Source organism: Tubulanus polymorphus, chromosome 8 (assembly GCF_964204645.1).
Source record: "Tubulanus polymorphus chromosome 8, tnTubPoly1.2, whole genome shotgun sequence".
NCBI lineage: Eukaryota > Metazoa > Nemertea > Palaeonemertea > Tubulaniformes > Tubulanidae > Tubulanus > Tubulanus polymorphus.
Window position 1 is genome coordinate 9,069,209 of NC_134032.1, and position 23,640 is coordinate 9,092,848.

At 38.4% G+C, this 23,640-nt stretch overlaps 2 protein-coding genes across 3 annotated transcripts in view; one reads left to right on the forward strand and one right to left on the reverse strand.

Annotated features, from left to right (window-relative positions):
• Positions 1–178: 178 nt before the first annotated feature.
• Positions 179–3,001, forward strand: LOC141910217 (splicing factor 3B subunit 6-like). The gene is made up of 4 exons (XM_074800942.1): positions 179–234; positions 1,094–1,212; positions 2,248–2,386; positions 2,686–3,001. Exons 1-4 carry the CDS (start codon positions 211–213, stop codon positions 2,773–2,775), a joined length of 372 nt encoding a protein of 123 aa, XP_074657043.1. The 5' UTR covers positions 179–210; the 3' UTR covers positions 2,776–3,001.
• A 367-nt stretch (positions 3,002–3,368) lies between these two features.
• Positions 3,369–23,640, reverse strand: part of LOC141910212 (DENN domain-containing protein 3-like) — a 29,071-nt gene continuing 8,799 nt past the window's right edge. For both annotated transcript variants that reach the window (XM_074800930.1, XM_074800931.1), the window contains 20 exons: positions 20,089–20,197; positions 19,350–19,547; positions 19,074–19,214; positions 18,189–18,451; positions 17,547–17,643; positions 17,193–17,326; positions 16,429–16,561; positions 15,789–15,925; positions 15,136–15,305; positions 13,265–13,378; positions 12,980–13,160; positions 12,765–12,895; positions 10,469–10,631; positions 10,046–10,242; positions 9,292–9,422; positions 8,549–8,700; positions 8,011–8,150; positions 7,393–7,517; positions 6,492–6,614; positions 3,369–5,910 (listed from right to left, as the gene is read on the reverse strand). In XM_074800930.1, coding sequence (XP_074657031.1) covers positions 5,626–5,910; positions 6,492–6,614; positions 7,393–7,517; positions 8,011–8,150; positions 8,549–8,700; positions 9,292–9,422; positions 10,046–10,242; positions 10,469–10,631; positions 12,765–12,895; positions 12,980–13,160; positions 13,265–13,378; positions 15,136–15,305; positions 15,789–15,925; positions 16,429–16,561; positions 17,193–17,326; positions 17,547–17,643; positions 18,189–18,451; positions 19,074–19,214; positions 19,350–19,547; positions 20,089–20,197 — 3,124 coding nt within the window. In that variant the 3' untranslated portion in view covers positions 3,369–5,625. The remainder of the gene's footprint in view (positions 5,911–6,491; positions 6,615–7,392; positions 7,518–8,010; positions 8,151–8,548; positions 8,701–9,291; positions 9,423–10,045; positions 10,243–10,468; positions 10,632–12,764; positions 12,896–12,979; positions 13,161–13,264; positions 13,379–15,135; positions 15,306–15,788; positions 15,926–16,428; positions 16,562–17,192; positions 17,327–17,546; positions 17,644–18,188; positions 18,452–19,073; positions 19,215–19,349; positions 19,548–20,088; positions 20,198–23,640) is intronic.

Below are 23,640 nucleotides of genomic sequence, written 5' to 3' on the forward strand. Positions count from 1 at the left end.
TATAAGGCTCGAAAATGCTTAGATTTGTGAAGTTTTCTATTTTTACGACGAGACTATAAACGAATTATCTGACAAAAACATCGAATAATCATTTTTTTGTTAATCTTTTTCCTTTTACACAAGTTAAGTAAATAGAATATTTCGTTATTTAAGTGAATATTCCAGATCTTTTGGGAAATTTTGCCGGTTTAGGGCGAGATTAAAAACAAAATGGCGTTGAGCAGGAAAACGAACGTAAGTAAAATCGAAATAGAATTTGTCGAAGCTCCGTTATAACTTGACGATTGGACGTTTTTTCATATCTGTCCGCAAGAAAAATACTTGTTCTATCTTTTGGGATAATTCTTCGTCCGACAATTGAAGATTTCTGGTGTCATTTTCGTCCTTAATTGGCTCTAGTTTTGTTGTGTAGCCGGCTTAGTCTGCGTTTATTCTGCTTAAAAAGAGTTGAATATTCTGTTAGATCGGGATATCTATTGGACGATCCATTTTGCTCATATGCTTCTTGACCTTTTGGTTAATTGTGAGGGGAGCTTCTTTAACGGTTCTTAAAAAGCGCACATTTTCTTTTTAAAAAAATCGAAATAGCAAGGAAGTAGGACTAGGTCAGGACAGACAGGTGTAGTAAAGCAGAGCGGAGCGCCAGAGAGCCATCCTCGCTTGCCAGGGTTTGATTGCCGCCCGCTGGAGCTCGCACCAATACAAACCCTGACCGCAAACCTTTCATTGGTCTATTACATCGCCCACAATTTTTTGGGCAGACAGGTTCCCACTCAGCGCCTGCTAGTCTACATCTGGCTAATCTAGGAAATCTTGGGCTATGGTAATAGACCAATGAAGGATTTGCGGCCAGGCAAGCGAGGATGAACGGAGCCAGAAGAGGGCAATTGCGGCAAATTTTTATCAGCAATTCTGAAAAGGTACCAAAAGTGTGCCAGCGGGATGCCCTTTTCTTCAAGATTTTTTCCCATATCAGGCATGACTTGCCCGCGGATAGGGGAAATATATGGAGTTATCAAGTTTTCGAAAGATTGGTTGAATAATATTTGATTCGGTAGGTTTTTGAATTTTACGGTTAAGTTCGATTTTGTAGGTGCGGTTACCGCCAGAGGTCAACAGGATTCTCTATATACGTAATCTACCGTATAAAATCACAACGGAAGAAATGTACGATATTTTCGGCAAATACGGAGCCATTCGACAGATCAGAGTGTAAGTGTGTGCGTACCAGCATCCAGTCGGGCAGTCATCACTCGAATCAAATATCTTGACTGTGCAACTTACCAGGGCTGTCTAATTGACATGGTTCCCATAGAACAGGGAAATTGGGAAAACTTGGGAATTTTGAAATAATAATTCCCGGTTTGGAAATATTTGGGAATTTGAAAAATTTTCCTCAAATCAGGGAAATATTTGGGAAATTCATTACATTTCACATATTGCATATGCCAAGGGTAACTTTCTCCGCTAAAATGTTGACTGTTGAACGCCGATATGTGTTCATTTGTATTCGGGAAAATTGAAAAATCACTCATGAAATACTTGGGAATTTTGAATTGATATAACTGTGGGAACCATGAATTGAAAATGCATCAATTATAAGTCACACATAGATAATTTGGCCCGGGCACAATCGGCATGGATCAGGCTCAAGCTTAATTTGGCCCATGCCTAATTAGAGATCGCGTTCACCCGATACTAAACAATGCTGAAACAAAGCGAAGTGGGTCATTTCGGTGCTAGTCGCAATTCAAAGGCAATCATTTGTCTTGTGCTAAAATTGGGCTGGGGCCTGGTCCAACGTTTCTGGTCGGGCAAAAAACGCTAGGGTGAGAGCGGCAATCAAATTAATTGAATTAGATATTCAATTAATTAAAGGAACCATAGGTTCCCCCTACGACATCATCAGATTTCCCTGTACATCCTTAGACAGATAAAGCCTCCTTATGAGATATCATTCGATAACTCCTTTAGATGCTTCCAGTAGAAGTGGTTACGTCCATAATATTCACCCTATGACATCATCAAATAAGTTCTTTAAAAAGAGATGGCTGTCCCCAAAATTTCACTTTGACATCATCGAATTATCGCCTTAGGGTCACATCCAGAAAAGATGGCTGCCTCAACGGATCCCCTATGACATTGTCACAACCTCTAGAATATTCGGAATGATACGTTACAAATTTTGAAAATTTCCCCCAGAAAATGGAGATCGGGAATTTTATGAATATGCTTTCTCTTTTCTAGCGGTAACACGCCGGAGACTAAAGGTACGGCGTTCGTCGTTTACGAAGATATATTCGACGCTAAAAACGCGTGCGATCATCTATCGGGTTTCAACGTTTGTAACCGGTATTTAGTGGTTCTATACTATCAGTCGAATAAGGTATGAAATAATTGCGCGTGAATTTCAGGGGCAGGGGCTGCAGCTGCTCAAAAATTGTTTAGAGTTACCCAGTCGATAGCTGACATAATGTCAAATAAAAAGTTCATTGTTACTATGGCATTTATCTGCCGGTTTTCTTTGACCAACCTCTGTGCAACTGGCCCCTGGTGCTTGATAAACTTGCGCCTCTCCCAATTTTATCCTGAAGGGAGGGTTCTTAGCTTCTAGTTTCCAAAGTGCTTTTGGCCTGTTCCTTTTGTATAAATCTTTGTCAATAATATTTGCTCGTTTTGTCGCAGGCTTTCAAGAAAATCGACACCGAGAAAAAGAAACAAGATCTGGACAGCATGAAAGCAAAGTACGGACTTCAAACTCCGGATAAAAAATGATCGTGGACTTTATATCATACGTATATGTGCCGGAAGTGGCTTAAAAATACAGAGCAAATTTCCGGACTCAACTGAAACCAAAAGTTCAGACTTTTCTGGGATCAAAATTCGGAGGTTTTTGTGTGCCCGTCGCAGCTGCCCTTTTTGATGATATATACAATTATTTTATTTAAAGTGCTGTAAAAAATTGATGCCGTCATCGAGATGGCAATTTTTTGTAAATAAACGATACAATTTTGAAGATGTTTTGTTTGTTTTTCGTGACTGGCTGATTTTCTTACAGGCCTTTAAGGGCTGACAGGAATCCACCAAATACTGACCTACCAGTGTGTGTTTCAAGAATCTAAATCTTTTAATACGAGGAATATTAGGTAAGTAGGGATCTCCGCCCACGAATACAGATTTCCAAAAGCCGACCCGGATTGGGCTGTGTAGACACCGAATGCTGACCAGAATTGGGCAATGTGGATCCTCAAGCGCTGACCAGGATGGGGATGGCCACAGATCCAGCAATCAAAGTAATCGAAAAATTAAATATATTTGTATAAATATTGTGTATTTTTATAGTAAATATTGTATAAATAATGTGTATTTTTAAGGTAAATATTGAATTCTGACAAAAAATTGCGAATTGTCTCGTATCGATTATAAGAAAAATAAATCTATATTGCAAAAATCAACTCAATCTGTCCGTATATAAACAATAAACAAACAATATCTACACAGTGTGTCCCAGAAAAAGGTTCCTCCGAAATAATCAAATATTTTTAAGTTAATCAATATTAATAAATAGATTTCACTATGGATTAGTTATGAGTGGGATGTCTTCTTTACATATTAGGAAAGTATAATGGGTCATGTAGACGACACCCGGTTGGGTTTCAAATACTAATTATGAAGTGACCTATTCTACTTAAAAACCAAACTTGATAAATGCAATCGAAAACCAACCGGGAGTGGTCTACATGAGTCATTATCCTTAACCCTTTCAGTGCATCTACACTGCAGTGTGGTGTATTGATGTAATTAGTAATCTAGCAATATAGGGTATTAATTAGTCAGCACTGAAAGGGTTAATATGTAAAGAAGACATCCTACTGATTACTTATCCATAACAAAGATTTATTTATCAACATAGATTAACATAATAACGTACGGATATCTAATCATTTTCTGGGACATGCTGTAATAAAAGGATGGCATATTTTGAAATCACAAGTTGGCTGTGATCGCTACAGCACGAATCAACAAAATTTTGATCATCAAATTGGCTTTGATTAATCAACTTATTGTCAAATAATTAAGCACCTTCTGAAACTAAATTGTCTTGGGCTCATGAGATATCCACGCACAATTTTGTACATGCTTCCATCTAAAAGTCATTGATTTATTCGACTAGATTATCGCGCAGTGTAAACATAGAATACAAGATCATTGATATACATCTCTATAAGCCACTAAATATATATTAATCCTGAGGACAGCATCTTTAGATTACAAATGTTCCTTATATAGTTTACTATTCATAAGACTGATGAAATTTGACACATTTCCTGTGGGCAGTCTAGGCTCAGCCTAATAATACTTAAGTTCTAAAGCGATTCTAATGACTGATGATTATTTTTGGTGGCCCTCGTGAACATTGCAACATTTATATGACCCGGAGGGCACAAATCTTGGCCCAGCGCAACTATTGCTGACTTATAATACCCAATTTCCCACGACTTCCAACCCTCCCCATGGATGTTTTCGGAATGTACTTTATGAAAAGCCCCTAAGCACAACCACAAAACTTGTATTCTTTGATGTTTTTGAATCAGGGTCCCTACGACTCCTTGATTCCTTCAAAACGGAAAATGCTTTTAAAGGTGCTTGGAACTCCTTTATTTGAGCAAAATGTTTACCTTTAACTCCCTAAATTTTGAGAACATTAGACTCCGCCTAAATCAGTTCCGTTGGAACCAGAACCTTTTGTCATCCAATTAGGCGCTTACAGAATTAGAAACCTTGTTTGCTTTAAGAACCACTAGATTACCCGCTTACCGAGATAAGCAGCACTGATTTAGGAGAAGTCTACAGTAATTGGGATATACAAGTGATGCAGACGCTTCGGGATCGTTCATTTATTACGTACGTATAAAATTTGAGATTTTCAACCCCCCTCTTTTGAAATTATTTTAAAAATTTTGAAATTAGAACGCCAGGAGATGCGTTCTGGCGCAATACGTGTTATAGGCCTCACTTTCATTACCGGAAGTGTGTATCAATTTTCACGTCTGTCAATTACAATCCAATGAAAATCTGTCGCTTCAAACTTTCAGTAAGCATTTTCTCAAAGGTTATACACTCACTCACTCCAAGATATGTCAATAACAACAATGTGTATAGACCATTTTTTCAAATAGCGATTGGTTCCGTCAAATACACCTCATATATAAACCAGAGCCAAAAACAAATGAAGCGTCAGTCGATTTCGATCGTCGCGTCATCTTGGTTTAATCGTGTACTGCGGGGTTGTTGCCACTACGTGGCAGCACGGCTTTTTCGAACCCTCTACGGAGCCGTTACGTTTTGATGTTTAGGGTCGAATCCCGAATTGATTTTATTTTTTTCGCGATGTTTTGTTTTTTGGTTATTTGACTTCTCCCGAAAAACCGGAAATGAAATTGGATTTTTTAAAAATCTGGAATTCCGGAGAAATCCGGAGAAGTGGCAACTCTGTGTATACATTAAGTGCATTACAGTAAGAAAATGCACTGACCCCTCCCCCTCCCCTAATGCGTACGTAATAAATGAATGACCCCTTCCCCGAAGTATGAAATTTTTAGAACTCCTTACATCCAGGAATATCTAAACCTCTGCAGCATCATCTTCATCTTCCGGCTCTTCGCCGATAGCCTCGAATTCCGACCGACTCTTCATGCTGACAATAGGTGTCGTCGGCGTCGTCGACGTCGTACTCCAGATCGCTATTTTACCCTCGCTCGTGACGGAGCCGCTGATCACATAGCGATCGTCGGCCACGCACATCGAGCGTATCGCCTCGCCGAGATGAGCCGACAGAACCTTCTTCTCCAAACTACAGTCGTACGTGTTGAATATGTAGATCAATCCGTTCTTAGAACCGGCCCATATCTACGACGCAAACGAAATAAGAATTACGGTATAATGATTTCCGAGGTCCTGATGATTGTCATGTATAATGTATGTAATAACTACTGTATGTCACACATGCTCTCCGTGCTACGTTTTGGTCCGTAATTTCGTTGATAATCAGTTTATCTACTTTTATTATGCGTCAAGATACTACCCTCATATCGTGGTTGCTTCCATAAATTCCCCTGATATCAATTAATAATCTATTGGAATTTCTAGAAAAGATGGCTGCCATCAGAAAGCAATGACCTCTGGACTTTATAAGATTATCCAGGTCCTATAGAAAGCCTTTCAAAAAGATGTATGCCTCTATAAATCCCTCAATGACATCATCAAATTACCCCTGCACGCTCTTCTTGAAAATATGGCTGCCTCCATAAATTCCCCTACTTCATCGATCTATTTTTTGGGTTATCAACTGCCTATATGCCTAGAGTAGTAGATGGCTGTCTATGAGTCTTCCTATCATCAAATTACTGCAGCAGAACCTTCCAGAAAAGATCGCTGCCTCTATAAATCCCACTATGACATCATCAACCTATACGTGTAGTTGTACATACCTTATTCCCTACTAGTACCATACGACTGAAACCACGGCATTCAACGGTGAATTTTTTCACTTGTGAGAAATTCTCCGCATCCCACACGATCATTTCATTGTTACGACCGCTACCAGTCCATACCTGGAAATACCCAACTTATTCATTTCAAACTCGCAATCAACCACAGGTGGACAGGTGTGGCATCCAGGGACATTACAATAGTGCATTGGACTTGAACCCATGCACTTGCATACCAGAGTGGAACGCCTAGACGATTCAATTAAACAGAACCACCAAACCACCCACAAAATTAGGGATATAGCCCATTAGCTGCTGGTAAAAAATTGAATTTTTCTCAGTTACAATTCATCGAAGAATGAAAGAAAATGTTCAAATTAATCAGTAATCAACAGTAAGACCCTCAGTAACATCTTTCATATTTGCATACGCATTAAACAAATGAGTCAATATTTCTCATTAGGAAATAGTAACGAATACTGAAAATCAGAATCAGTCGGCAGCTCCATGTACCGAGTTTTGCCAACACGTTTATATGCATGTAAATTAAAAGTTGGTTATCAGTGCATTTAAAAACACTTCTTGGCACGCTCGATAATGCAATAAGCGTCAAAATGGTAGTCATTTTATGACGCTGTAGCAATTAAACAGAAACACTCAGTTGACCCATAATGCTTAACACGTATTTCCGTTGGGTTTTGCCCCTAAATCGATCTCGGAAATATGTAAGAAATGCTGCTAAAGGATACCCACAGCATGAAAATGAACCGTTAACACATGCTGGAATGCCTAGGAATAGGGGCATTATACAAGATCCAGCATGACGGTGAACGTAGCCAGGATAACCAACTTGGTGAAACCCTTCACTGTTAACTGACCTGGATTCAAATTTCTAACTTACCTGACCGTTATTCGTGACTAGGAAGCAGTCTATTTGAATTTTCCGTTTCAATTGTTTGTCCTCGTAGAAGAGTCGTCGCAGCACGTCGCCATGGCGATTCACCACTAGAATTTCTTTCTTAACGCCTTGAAAAGCAACGCATTAACCATGATAGCAAGTGTCACATGACCACCAATTGAGCGAATCTTACAAAGTTTTTTCGTACAATTCTTTTAGTTTTATAACCTTTTTAATGCTGCCTAATCCTTACCCCAAGGTGGAGATAATCTTGAAAAATTTGAAAAAAATTCCACCCCACTGCGACGTATCATTGGCATAAGGCACAATTGTGTCTACACTGTGGTGCGACGTATCATTAGTTACTAACATTTCAAAATGTTTGACAGATGCTGCCATCTTTCGAGAGATTATAACTACGTAATCACTAACTACACGCTATCCACTAATATGCAATAATTACATTGATACACTGCAATGCGGTGTACTGGCAACATTTATCAATTTATACACAGCACGTCGCACTACGGTGTAGACACACCGAATGGGTTAATCAAAATATGAGATCACATCTACATGCACCTGTAAACGTACATGCACATGTAACATGTCGACACTTACCGCACCAGAGGCAGTCTTCTTTCACTACTATCGACTGTAGACCCTGTATTGCCGTTAAATGTATCGCTGAACCGATTTTTGTCAAACTTTCGGCGTCCCACGTGATAATCTGACCGTTTAAACTCGCAGTGAATACCAGACTATTGGACAGAAAATTGAAACAATCAATATAATCCCCCTATGGCATCATAAAATTACTCGTATCCAAGAAAGATAGCTGCCTTTATTGAAAAAACCCCAAATGTCATCATTATCATCATCATCATCAGCATCATCATCATTACCCATTTAGACCCTTCCAGAAAAGATAGCCGCCTTCACAAATCCTCCTCTTACATCATCAAATTACCCTTACAGACAATTTCAGAAAAGGCCGCCTTTACAAAATCCCCTAAGACACCATCAAATTGCTCCTACTGACACTTACTGATGTCTTAATAATTGTTATTGAAATTATGGCTCCCTTCACAAATCCTCCTATGACATCATTGAATTAACCCCCCCCCCCCCAATTATTAGACACTATACTGACATTTACCTTTTATCCTCAGATAAAGTCATGTGTGACATCATATCATCATGCTCTAATAGCTTCTGATTACACGTTGCCGTAGCGACATCAATAATGTAAATCACATGGTCGAATGAACCGGCCCAGACCTGGTGATCACCAACAGCCAATAAACACACCTGTTAAAAACAACGACCATCACCATAGTACCCGATGAGACACCAAATGATGAGACTATCAATCGGATTTTTAGCTGGTCGAAATAAGTTCTCAATTTCAACTATAAACTTGATTTTTAAACTCCTTAAACCAATATTATCAAACGAGCTTCGAAAACAATTATCAGATTCACTTCAGAATGGCTCAATGCAACAGGCCTTTGACATCGAAAACTAGCAATTGGCAATCAGCATGTCCTTCAGGTATACCGTACTTTTGTACTGCTGATGTTCGGTATAGGTTGATTCACTTAAATAGTGTACGTACGTACGTACATACATACATACATACATACATACATACTGCCCAGTGAAGTGCTGAAAACTGCACCACCTGGTGGATCTTTGTAGAATTCTTGACTGCAATGGTAGTCCATGTCCCAATATGCACTAGCACACTATGCGCTAGGTGAATCCCAACTTTCCACGAGTGCGGCAGCAGTATATGTCCCACTGCACACTAACCATTAGTGTATCATGACTTGCCACAATTTCAGAATAATTAGATAAGATACGGTAGCCAGAATATTTAGGAATATTTCGTCAACTTACAACTTTTTTCTCAGCTTGTATACACTCTGATACGAGAAACCATTTGCTGGCGTTGTACACTTTGACTTTGCCGCTGCCCATACCAACCCATAACATCGGCTCGATGGCCATCTGTTCATTCGAATCCATACCTGGAATAAAAGAACCCACAAAGTCTAGAGTCAAGGGTTATTAGTTCACAAGTCAAGAATACATGTATAATATATAATTTACTTTTCACTTAAAGATAACAATGAAATGAACAATATAAATGCTGAATTAACATCGATAAACGAGGGTGCAGTCACAGAGCCCACAGGCTGTGACAACTTTGGGCCAAGTCAAGTGGTGACTGTACCCAAAAAACAAAGAAAAGATTAATATGATACTACACGAGATGGATGAATTGAGACATGACACGTGTATATGAGGACATTAGTAATAGAGTATCTACTTATTAAGCAAAGTGCGAAGTGTGATGATCACTTATGGCAGGTGTGCTGATGAATATCCAATGTCTGGTATTTGTAGTTCATTTTCATTGAAAATGTGTGGATTGAAAAAAAATCATGTCAGGTGGAGTCCTGAACACGAAGTTAACTGTGGACAAGCACTTTTTGCAAGTATGAAATATCCAATGTCTGGTATATGAGGTATGGGTGATCACTTTTCTTTTTAAAAATGAACGAATAAAATGTCGAATATCTAGTGTTTATCTAGTGATTTTAAATAAAAAATGTCTCTCCTGAACACCTTCGATGAAAGTCATACTCACGTCCAGGTGTATAGAGCAAAGCTTCAACTGTCGATCTCTCCAACTCGTTTGCGTTCGGGTTAATCTTTCGTTGCAGCACCTCTTCTGTACCCTGAGGTAGCACGCCCCCGCCTGCCTCGCGTTGGTTCGTGAAGTGACACAGAATTCGCGCCGCTTTTTCGACGACCAGGTGATGCGACGACTCCTCATCGCGTCCGCTGAAATCAAGATTATCGAGAAAAGTTAAATAGCCCAAAATTTGCTGAAGATTGCCTCGGAAAAGCAATTGACATCACAGAACTATGCTACGTCAAGTGTTAAATGAATTTCCCAGCTTAAAGGAAAATCTATTGAATTCCAAAACATTCCAAATTGCCAAGTTTATCCCAATTTCCCTGTTCATGGGGAACCATTGCGGACAGACTGGTGATTGCATGAACGAACCTGAAAATCAGGGCGTCTAACAGTTGAACATTTTGCGCAGCTTGTTGTACAATACCGCCGTCTCTTAGAGCACCGGCGATCGTTACACCCGACCACATTTCGGTAATTAACATCGCCCATTCGTTACGCTGATCTTTCAAACAAACAACGTAGCGAGGTCCACCTGCAACGACGACAAACAAACAGACACTGTTTAACGTACAGTTCACCCAAATTCGGATATTTTTTGGAGAAAAATGTTGCCGACTTGAGATGGATGTACAAGTTGGATGCTTCAGTCAGTAGACTGCACACAAATCGGATCTTTCGACTTGCCAGTGATATCTGAGTTGGATGATACACTAGATTGCTCAAGTTGTCCGGCTTAACAGTTATAACATGATTTGAAAGACAAGAGGACCATAACGTCCATATGGAAGACAGGGTTTAAAATTGACTAAATAGTAGTGAGTGGATGCATGGGGAGATGTAAGTTTTGTCAGTGAAAACCCAAATTCACATTTTCCAGGGTTTCCGTGGGCCTGTTTTTTTATTGTTAGACGGACATTTTCCCCCAACCAAAAGTGGTCCTATTTTTCCCAAATCCAGAGAAATTCTTTGAGGAATTGTGAAAATAAATTGATTAATTGTTCTCTAAAGACATCATAATGTTCTTTTTTTAGTTTATTTCAATGTAACGATCTGTTGCAATAACAAAATGTGTGGCTGACGATGTAGTGTAACAGTAATAGCGCATAGGCCATATCTACCTTCCCTACAGATGATAGTGTAATCACCCAGACGGATCCTTCCCACCCTATTTTCCATGGTATAATAGTCCACACCTAAGCCAATGAAACTGCGTATAGACAGTGTTCTCAGTGTGTGTGTCAATGAATGAAGTTCAAGTGACAGGCACTATACTCCATGGTAGTTTTAATTACAGGGCAATTCCACGGTAACGGAATTAGAGTTCAGACACTTCAATCAATTTTTATGGCAAGTTAGATTAGATATCAAGACACCAAACACAGCTGAATGGAGACCTTTGGATGTCTATTTAAGCTAGAAAATTTTTTGTCTGGAACATAGATTTTGGGCAGCCATGGGTAATGTCTGGTAACGGAATTACGTCAGAAAATCAAAATCTGTTTTTTATCATTCCAAAATTCCATTTCGTCTGAATTCTGTTGGGCAAGTTATCATTTTAGATTTTGAATCAGATTCCAGCTGAGGTTCAACTGATGTTTCCACTTCAACTTCTAACGCTGATTCAGCATCATTTTCCCTCTGATTGTTTGCTTATTGTGAAATCATTCCGGACTATAGCAGAAGGTTTTGCATGGTTCTGTACATATAAAATATAGTTGAACAGATCTACAGTTTAAATGTTGTTTCAACGCAGGTGACCTAGGAGATGTACTCAGCATCTTATTATAGTGAATTAGAGTAAATAATTTCCAAAGAAATTCATATTTCTTAAAAGCATGTATATATGTAATTCCGGTACCAGACTACTTTCGTAATTCCGTTACCATCTTATTGAAAAACTATAGCAACCTAGGCCGTTTTCTAAGTACACATTGTTCTATGTATGAATAAAGAAAAATCTAGTTTTCATAAAAATCTGGTGATAACTTGCCTCGAAGTGAAAGTAAACCATTTTTTATGGTAACGGAATTAAGGGAGAACTCGGTATTATAGCATAGAGATTTTTCATTCCAAATTAACAGTCACTTAATTTGTGAGAGTGGAATATTGAAATAAACACATCCAGTGTATTATGGTGGAAAACTCTACATAAAGTGATTGGTTTGACAAGTAAACGAAGCTCAAAGGAGTCAGCTATTATTCATACGAAATTTATATGAAACTCACCAAAATCATAGAACACATTATGACCTACAACTTTTCAATTGATTGTGGTAACAAAATATGCTTAGTCCCAAGTGGGCTAAAAAGCCTACTTGTAAATTCGACAGCAAATGTTGTACAATTTCGCTCATGTTGTTTACATTAGTAGATCAAGATGATGTCACACTACATCGCTAAAAATCCCCAAAAATGGCATAAAATTGCCAATTTACCCAATTTAGGCTTCATCAATAGCCTTCAAAAGCAGTCGCCACTTAGCTGCCATTATAACAGCCAACTTAATGCAGACCTTAGCCCGTGAATCATTTCACACTCGGAGGAGATAGCGGTCAACACGAATTCAACACTCTGTTTAATACTAATAGATTCAGCTGCGCTGAATCTAAAAATTGATAATCTATTCGATTTGCGATGATTTCCGGGAAATCTTAAATGAACTGACCCACAGAGTAGATGGCTAACGTGTCTACAGATGATAGAAACGTTGTTTGTTTAAACTTCTCTAATTTCAGAATGTTCTTCAACATCACGATTTCGATCAACATATCTCGGCCATCCAGTACAAACAACAGTCTAAAAAATGAAAAAACAAAATTCATGAAAATGTAATGAGAATTAACAGTTAAACTCAACAGTTAAAATCGGTTAACTCCAAACCTTTTAGATGTTAGTATTAGATAACCGGTGCCGGTGTCCGATTTCACGAGGGGCGAAACTTTCAAAATCATCTCTCCGGCTTCGAGCTGGTCATCGGATGCCAATAATGATTGACAGTGGACCTCGTTTTCTCGCCAACACTCGTGGAATATATCAAAAGTCACTGGATCCAAACTCGGCCCTGAAAATTCAATAGGATATTAGTACCTAGCTGCATCGAGAACGAACTAATTCGAAAAACCGTTACCGAGAACTGCGGAACCGCATGCGGGATATAGTATTTACCCATTGTTCCGTTCGGTTGCCGCGTGATCGTTAAGGCTTTAAACAGACGTTGCAACGTGTCGTAGTCGTGACAAATTTCAACGGACGAGATCAGCTCGGCAAATTCAGCAAACGCTGCAAAAATTGGAAACAATTTTGGAATTCAAATCGTTTCATCTAGAATCGACTTACCAGGCCAGATCTAGGATTTCAAAGAGCGATCGGTTCAATATGTATGCGCTACAAGGGCAACTGTCCCAAAAAAGCATCGTTTGTGCAAAGCAAAAGAGGGTATCAAACCGTGGAAATAAGGGGTTATCAAAATTAAGATCCATTTTCATCCAAGCCGAGGGTGTTTAAGTTAAAATTCCCTGGGCAGTATTTCAATCAACTTGTTTGTTTTTCATCCACCATTTTCAGAACACCTTTCAGCCAACAAGAGGCGGATTCTGAATCCGAATGATATCAAACGAGCCTCAGAAAGATATCAGATTCACTTTTCTACTTTCGACAATTTGATACATGGATTTACTTCAGAGAAAAGTTCACTTGATTTCAATTGAAATGTGGAAGTAATTTTTTTGAGGCAAGAATAAACCTAACTAGGGGTCCAGGGACACCATGCCCACTTGGGAAGTGGTTTCCAATGCTCAACAATCTAACAATTTCAATGTTCAACGCCAACTGGTGACCATATACAAAAACCAATGACCTTGAACCTCACCACAATCATAGAACATGTCAGCAGCTATGATTTTGTAATTGATTGTGATAACAAAATATGTCTCGTTACCAATTTAATATGGAAATACTAAGTATTCTACTATTCAACGCCCCCTGGTGACCATATTCAAAACCCAATGACCTTAAAACTCACCATAATCATAGAAAATGTCATAAACTACAACTTTGCAATTGATCATGATAACACAATATGTCTCATTACCAATTTAATATGGAAATACTAAGTATTCTACTATTCAACGCCCCCTGGTGACCATATTCAAAACCCAATGACCTTAAAACTCACCATAATCATAGAACATGTCATAAACTACAACTTTGCAATTGATCATGGTAACAAAATATGCCTAGGTACCAATCTAATAAGGAAATACTAAGTTATTCTACTATTCAACGCCCCCTGGTGACCATATAGAATAACTAATGTCCTTAAAACTCACCACAATCATAGATGATGTCATGAGCAACAACTTTGCAATTAATTATGGTAACAAAATATGCTTACGTATCAATATAATGTGGAAAAACTTTTTCCCACCTTCCAATGAGTACTGATACCAAGATGGCCGCCAATTGCGTCACAAATGGCCGATCAAAAATACCTGGCTCAGGTATAAAACAACCCTTTCCAAGGAATACCCATCAAAAATTGCAATGAGAAATGGCAAACCAGTAGGAAGCTACAGGACTCAGAATTTGGGCCAAAATTAACAGTTTTGGGCACTAAAAAGGTCATAGGACGGCCATCTTGCGTCCGATCGACCCAATTTTTCTTATGGTGATGGGCCTTGGGGGGATTTAAATATATATGAAAGATCAAGGTAATTGATTTAAGCGTCTTTAAAATTTCCCTCAAAAAGTTCAAAAAGTGTAAAAAGTGCTGATTTTGACGAACAACAATGGCTGCCAGTCGGCCATCTTGAATCCGAGAGGGCCAGTTTTTGGGCTGAAGATGTGTCTAGAATAGACACATGTATAAACCAAATATCAAGACATTACCTTGAAGCGTCTTCAAAACTTCCCAAAATAACTGGATTCCGTCTACGGACGGACGGAATAGCCATGAACGCAATAAACACTAGAAACACTTGGTGGATCCTCAGCTGAATTTTCACTTTCCACAATGCCTCATTGTGTTCAATACATACCGACGTCATCCTCCGGCGTAACCTCGTGCTCCAACGTGAAGTCAACATTCTCCAGCATTGCAGTGGAAACGGACACGTTAAACTGTCGGTTGAGTTTAGTAAATATCGGTTGTTTCATTAACGCTTCTCGTGAACTGATCGACATGTCCGAGATAACATTATCCACTACGCTACAGGTAAATAAATAACACTACCTTAATCTAGAACTGCCTGCCAGAGCCAAGCAAACCAATGCCTCGTCAATTACAAACCCCGTTGAAATCCACATGAAACTGAACACATTCTTCTACATTTTTAAACAAATAGGAATTCTTTCAAAATCTAATATAGCTACCAGTCAGCCATTTTACTTTGTATAGTAACATCATTTGTTCAGCTAGTTTGCCTTGGTATGTGACACACATATGCAAAATAAGACGAGTCTACATGAAAGAGTTTCAGAATAATAGGCTAATATCTTATCAAAAATTCAATACGGCCCCTATTTAGCCATCTTAGATGCAATATTGTAACAAATTTGCACTGCAGGTCGCAAATTGCAAGAACTCTCATGATGTGTTATCAAAATACAACAAGAAGAGGTATTCAGAGATATTCAGAAGGGCTTTTCAAGAAAAAGCTACTGGTTTAGACTGATCGGTTAAAAAACTCACGTTTTCGGGAAAAGTCTCGTGTCATTGGCGGAAAGTGCACAGAAATCTTCCAATCCGTTCAACACATTATCCCTGGTTATATGTAACATTCCTCGTAAATACAAATACGACGCCCTTAAACTTGACGACTTTGAGTTCTAGAAATATAACACCCAAGTTTCAGGATGAAAAAAATTCAAGTTAGGTCACATTACGTTGAGTGAGACAGGGCGCTTGACATCAAAAGATGAAAGGTCAAAGGATCCCTGGATATCTTCTTAGGAGATATAAGGCTAAGGCGTCAGCCATCTCTTCTCAAAGGGTAAACCCAGCAATCTAATGATGTCTTCTAGGGATTTTTCGATACATCTTCTCAGAGAATCTCTGGATAAATTTTTAAGAGTTATTTGATGTCATAGGAGAATGGAATTGATGGTGGCGGACACCTTTTCTCAAAATATAAATGTAAAGGAGCAATTTGATGATATCAAAGGGAGATTTCTGGAAGCATCATTCCCGGAAGTGTCTCTAGGAGTAATTTGATGATGTCATTGGAGGATTGATGATGGCAACCATTTATTGTAGAAGATTCTACGCAGTTGTTTGATATGTTTTAAGTGCCAGGGGGTGACAGCCATATTTTTGGGAATGGGTCATTTACCGTTATGCAGGTGGAAAGTTCATCAATCGCTCGTTCTATAAAATGTCGTCCTCCCTTCGCGACGTATTTGGGTAATACAAAATCCAGGATATCGTCCGATTCACGAACTAACAGCAAACCAGACTGACTGCCCCTAGCAATAAAAATCGCACAAATAATATCGAGGTGATTGTCACCATAAATCACCCTTTCACATCAACAGTCACGATCATTCTAGAGTTTCAATGATTTTCAGTGGTTTTTCGTTATTCACCCGTTCGTTCTATCACTCTGTTATCATTATCTTGTGATTATCTGAGTGGCATTATTAATTATCTGCATTTTTTGTATCGTATATCGGTTCGCTTGATAATAAATAGGATCAGATTTTTAAAAATTCAATGATCTCATAGGAAGTGTCTCTTTTCCGGAAGTGTCTATTGAAGTGATTCGCTAATCTCATGGGAGGATACATGCATGCAGCCATCTTTCGAGGTGTCTCCAGGAATAATTTCATGATGTCATAAGGGGACGTTTCATGATGTCATAAGCCTTATCGACGTTGATATAACTGCGTTGAATCCGCGTCATCCGGATTTCGGTCTTATCCGGTCAATATTTGCAGTCCATTTGTTCATTAATATTCCGGAAAATGCCTCTCAATATGGATTTCCCGTAAACCGGATGAATTGTTTTGGCGCCAAATGATCCGATTTAAGCGGATTCTACTGTAATAATGATAATAATATTGATTATGAAGGCAACGTGAATATAAATTTGCATACCTGTGCGACGAAGAACGCGATGTTTTCCGAGTTGTTGGAGGCGCGCGAGTTTTTTCTTCCATCATCGACCACAAGTCGCGCTTCTGAGCGAATCGTTCTTGCAGAAATTTGTTGAACAAATCCGTCTGGAGAAACTGAGCGCGACGAGAAAAGCAATACCGTAGATGAGTAAAATTATTCTAGGAAAATAATGTCCGAAACGAAGTGCGGTAGAAATTAGGACCCAGTTCAACAGGCTCGACTCTTGAAGTAGTCGGAATTAGTTCATTTTCAATATTACTGTAGAGAAAGATCCTCGTAACTGTGGAACCCGAGTCGAATCAAATGAAATTTCCTATTACTTTGTTGACGTACCTCTTCGTAAAATGGTTTCTCCTCTGTTGCCCTTGATGACAGGAACGCTTTATGTTTGAATTTAGCCTTATCGACGTTGATATAACTGCGAACATCGCTGAAATGAGACATTGTTTCAGAAAAACCGATCATTGAAGATTTTGGACTAAGGGTCATGTAGCAAAAATAAGAATTCGACCAGCTTCCAATTAGCTCTGCAATCTGCTCATCAAATTGCTCAAAAATACACCCTTCTAGAATGGATGTCATAAATTCCTCTATAACATCATGAAATTAGTCTTAAAGACCCTCAAGAAAAGACGTTAGTTTTCATAAATCCCCGTGTGACAAATCATATTACCCCAGTACACTCAACTTGAAAAGATGAATGCCTTCATAACCCAATAACATCATCAAATCACTCTCATAGACCTGTTTTACTACTAGCCTTCATATAGATTACCATATGACATTATCAATTTACCCCAAAAGACTCTAACAGAAAAGATGGCAGCCTTCATAGTTCCAAATCAAATTACTCTTATATCCCGAAGAAACAATGATTTCCTACCTACATCGGTGGACAACGACACTGGTTTTATTTCAAGTCAGAACAATTTAATCAGAACGGCAACGCTGTGAACTTTTCATCGAAACACTCACCCGAATAAATTCACCATCAACTGAACGAAACAGCCAACGATATTCTGATGAAACCGAAACTGATGTTGTCGCCGCGACGTTGCCATTTCTTCCATTGTCAACGGCGACAGGCGATCGACCGTTTCGAGTTCGTAGTGAACTTTAGCCGATTTGAACGATTCTTTGAACGCGTCGACACAGTGTTTTGGTATTTCGGGAACTAGGAGGGTTTCGCAGACATTCACGCATCCGTAATCCAAATCCACGACGACGATTCCTTCAACCTGAAAAGTTTTCATTAAGAAAATTTCTAAGTACCGGTAACTTAAGTCTCATTCAAACTTAATTAAACTTTAATCTTTAATTCATCTTTAACATTTCCCCAATACATACATGGGAGATAGTTTGAAGGCCCCAGTTTAAAATCATAGAAGCGGTCTAGATCGGTCTAGGTTGCTAGATTGGTTGTATAACTTGAACTTAGACTTGGACTTTTAAGTTGTTCAATTGGTTTTTAAACAAACATAAACTTAGACCAGCCCCAGATTTTAGAATCGCTTCAAAACTGAAATGAGTCTATGAATAGTTAGATATAAAAACCAAACGAATTTAGACAAGTTTTATGTATGTTGTTAGATTATAATAATCATTCATGTGCCTGTATAGCGCAATTCCACAAAAACTTAATCATTGCACATGACATTTAACTAAACATTTAAACATTAAAGCAGATTACAACAATCAATCAAGAGTACATTTGTCAAATAAAGGGTTTTTATACATTTTTTCAACATATAGTTGAATATTCAGCTTTAGTGAAACTTAGTCTGGTCATGAATCTAAATATTTCTGATCAAGAAAGGAAGCATTTTCATGTACGAGTAGAAATGCGTTAAAAGAACGAACCTGTTGAACTTGGTTTCTGTGTATCGAGCTGCAGCCCATGATCCATGTACCAGGCGCCTCGATATACTCGAGTAAGTTGTTCGCTAACACTGGTACGTATGTATACCTCCACATAAATGGATAGATAAAATTCAAAAATGCCTGAAAACAAGATGTTTAAACAAAGAACTGAAATTTGAAATTTTTTAAAAAGAGAGAAATTACCATGATCGACTTCGTGTTCGAAAATATTCTAAAAAAGTTTTTTAAATTCTTCATAGAAATAGAAATGCGAACCTCTTGAGTGATGGTCAACAACGCGTAGTTTGCCGACAGAAATAACGTTCGTTGCTGCAGCAATAGGCAGCTAACGACCTTGAGAATGTCGTCGACCGGCAGACAGTAAAATATACACGACAGCGGAATATCGATGACCTGTTTGCCGGGAAACGCAGCCGGTAGCAGACGCACCGCCTCACCGAATAAGTTGAACCTCTGAAACGAAGACAAAAACTTTATTTCTATAATCCCGTTCAGCTTGAAGATGCCGCACGGCAGAAAACCTGTTATCGCTGCTTTGCAGCTATATTCATGACATTCCTAAAAACCTAACGCTAAGGCCTCTTGATACTGGGTTTTCATCAACTCTTATCCAGCCAATTTGATTGCAATACATGTAACTCATTCAATATGTAACAAAGCCTTTGGTTACACAAAATTTAAGACCACATTCAATCTAAACAGAAGAATCAACAAGCTTGAAAAGGTTTTCGAAATTAATTTCAGAATTTTTTTTTGTTGCGTAGAAGCCAAGTCGTCAGATTGGATCTGCAGTGGACTCAAATGCTCTGTTTTACTGCAAGTTACATTCTGAGTAAAATGTTGTGAGGAGACCCAGCACCTGCGAATGAACAACCCAGAACACCAGCATTCCGCCGGGAATTTCTATTGGAATTTGACGTGCTGTCATCTACAAAAGCATCATGCAAATCAACCAATAACGGAATATTATCATGAATTTGGAATCAAAACTTACGAGGGCTAACATGCCAGCAGGGGGCACCGGTGTCTGCGTCAGTCGGATCGCGATGTCTTTCAGGTAGCCGTCGAAATCGTCGGGATTCGTTTTAATTCGACTCACCAAGCTGTAACGAAATTAAAATACCATTTATTTTTATAAGTTTGAAATATCTAAAATTTCGGCCACTCCATGCTAAACGTTTGGTCCGAGACCTGGCTCTATAGAACTCAAATAACAATCTGAATATCTAGAGTTTAAGTAATTGGAAATGAGATGATTTTAACTGTAAAGTTAAAGTAATTGAAAATGAATTTATTTTAACTGTAGAGTTAAAATGATTGAAAATAAGAACCAATTTTGACTGTAGAGTTAAGATAATTGAAAATAAGAACCAATTTTGTCTCAAGAGTTGCTTGCAACTGGCTGCGCATACATCAACTGCAATTCTCCACCAATACTATATCGAACTGAAGTTATAACCTGAGCACAGTCCGGTAGCATCAGCATATACATAATTCTAGAGAAATAATTATTGAAAAGCGAGACACTTTGAAACACCTCTAAATACAGAAACTACGGTAATTACAGCGATACGGAGCTGATCAAAAATACGAGACCAACGCCAGTTTGACTGCGAGCTCTGCACAAAATAATTGGACGCAAATATCAATCCTAAATACTGTTCAAAAATACGTCGCAATTTTCCTCATTCGCAAATTGATAATCATTTTCGAAGCTACTCTCATGAAATGCATTCGTTTTGATGCCGTGAATTTTGTTCAACATGCAGCGAATGCAAGCGTTGTTTGTAGTTTTACTGATCGCTTGTAGAGATTGTATATTCATGTTGGCTGATCCCCGCGCAGACTCTATCATAGAGGAATCATCTGTGACCATCAGTTCATCCTGTAACAACACTCACTACTCCGTCGATTCTACGTCTGGTTACATCGTTACACCGAATTACCCTTCATTAATGCGCGGTGTTGAATATCGTTGGTTCGTCAACAGTTCTTTACCGGGAACTTTTAACATCATACTTTACTTCGACATCGAGCCGTCAATATTCTGTAGTGATAACTATCTTCTCATCGGTGGTGAGTCTGATAACAGATTCTGCGGCAATGGAGGAAAACAACTTGATATCAGCAGTAAAGATTTGATTTCATTGTTGTTTAGAAGCCGCGATGGAGCGCAAGGTAGTCGGGTTTATATCATATACCGTTTTGAAAAACAGAGTCGCTTTAAAATTACACATAAATGCCGCAAAGGTGAAGTAAAAGAAACACCATCTGAAACAGGTTATAGATTCATGTTTTTTTTTCTATGGGGATGTAAATTGTTTTTAGAATGGATCGGGATGCCAGATGGTTTCGCTATGAATTTAACGTTCATACAGATAGATTTCCAATTATATCCCGGTGAGGATCCAGTGAAAACTAGTCCTCAAATTTACGACGGATGGAACAGCACCAGCGAACCTATAGCTCTTATACGAGAACAAACTGGACATCCACCTTCATCGTTTTATACTAAAACTAACAAAGCACGTATTGAAACCATTTCAAATAGGCGCCGATCATTTCAGTCTGAATTACTCGTGCAAGTTTACAAAATATCAGATTGGAACATTTCGAATCCGTTAAATCGAGTCGACAATAAATCAGGAATTCTCATTCCAACTGATGGAATGCCACACATAGTAACTCGCTCTAAACACTTACACTGCTGGTCTATCACAGTCGATGTTCTGCAGTACGTCGTTTTTAACTGGACGCGTGATCTCGTCTCGTCACCCCGTGTCGTCGGTGTATATAAACTGGAAGGGCTACACGTTGTAGAACCTGATATTTTACTCAGTCACAACTACCTCCAATCACTGAGTGTAAAATCACACGGATTTCTCGTAATTCTATGCGTTTTAATGGGAACCGGTGTTTTTAGATCAAATACAAAAATCAAATTTGAAGTTGAATCTATGACAACATCGGATATCTACATTAACGAGAAATGGTTATCGGTAAGTTGATTAGAATTATCTTTAAATACATACTTCGTATTCAGACAAAAGATTGACGCGTTCTGGTGAGGGGTGTTCACGAAAATACCTCAGAGGATATGACATCGTCCATAAATCCTCCTGTGGCGAATCTCTCAAATATTTTGCCAGATCACCTAAGTGATAATATTTTCTGTGAAATATATTTTGAAGAGATACTCTCAGTGCATCTTCAGGAATACTCATACAGTATTCCCAAAAATAACTAAATAGAATAATAGCCATAACGTCGAATTAACTACTGGCACAAGGAAACCTCACATTATTTTTGTCGTTCTTATTATGGGATTCTCTAATTATTATCGTATGATTATCATTATCGTATCATTATCATTATCTCTATGATTAATTTTCTTATGTATTACAGCATTCGATGATAGTGAACTCGTTAAGAGGACACTCGTTAATAGGACATTCTCTTTTCCCCAAATCGATGAGTAAATTATATCGTGTAACTACATTAAAATTCAACTGGAAAGTGAACATTTATGAAGAACAGTTTGGACTAACAGTGCAATCAGAAAACTGTGTTCGAGCCGGTTTTCATATATTTGATGGTAGTAATTTCACAGCTAGACGCTACGGTCCGTATTGTCCTGGTTCATACTATGGTCGCTCTGTCGTCAGTCTGATAACATCAGGTGGACCGGTTACTGTAGTAGCATACGCTTACTACTATAACGATCAGTTAACAGGTGGCAAATTATATCTTAAATTTGCTCCTACTGATTGTGACAGTTTTGTTCTTCAGGAAGGAGAACTTCAAATCAATACAACATCACACTGTGTCTTGATTATACCTGAAAACCGACGACTGCCTTTAAAGAACATTCACATATTATCAAAACATGAATATAAAATTGACCAATGTTTTCTTAAGATGGAATTGCCGTGCGACGATTATTTCAGTTTGAGTAGTCAGATTCTCAACAACAGTCTCGTATTAACCACTGTTCATTTCATCAATAATGAGTATTCCTTCTGGCAACAACCACTAATAGTCAAACTATATCGTCGATGCCTAAGATTGAAGAAAACTGACAGTTTTGGACTTATGGGTAGACGACGTCTGATTACGACTTATGATGAATGTGGACTTGTACAGTCACCAAAATACCCAGGAGCAGCAGGATATTCACTAGAATCAGTGTTCTATGTGTTTGAAAACGCAATACATGAGAACATATTTCAATATTATAGATTTGTCATCAAAAATATTGGATCGGTTTCATGCCAAACAAGTACATACGGGAAACATCTGAAATATTATTATGCAATATCATATTTACAGGAGATCAATTACAACATCTTCCATAATGGAAAACATTTAAAAACCATTACATTCCTACATGAAACTAAGATATGTGAAGATAACGCTGTACATGGGCTGATTTTTCATAGTATCAGAGAAAATTCTTTACTTTTCGAAGTAAAAAATCATATACCCACATTTCAAATACAATACACTTTACACAAGGCATTATTAGAGATAAAAGATTCCAATGGTT

Coding starts and splice junctions, on each gene's coding strand:
- LOC141910217 (XM_074800942.1), top strand. CDS start 211: ATGGCGTTGAGCAGGAAAACGAAC. Junction 1,213..2,247: donor GCCATTCGACAGATCAGAGT/GTAAGTGTGTGC, acceptor TCTCTTTTCTAG/CGGTAACACGCCGGAGACTA. Junction 2,387..2,685: donor TATACTATCAGTCGAATAAG/GTATGAAATAAT, acceptor GTTTTGTCGCAG/GCTTTCAAGAAAATCGACAC.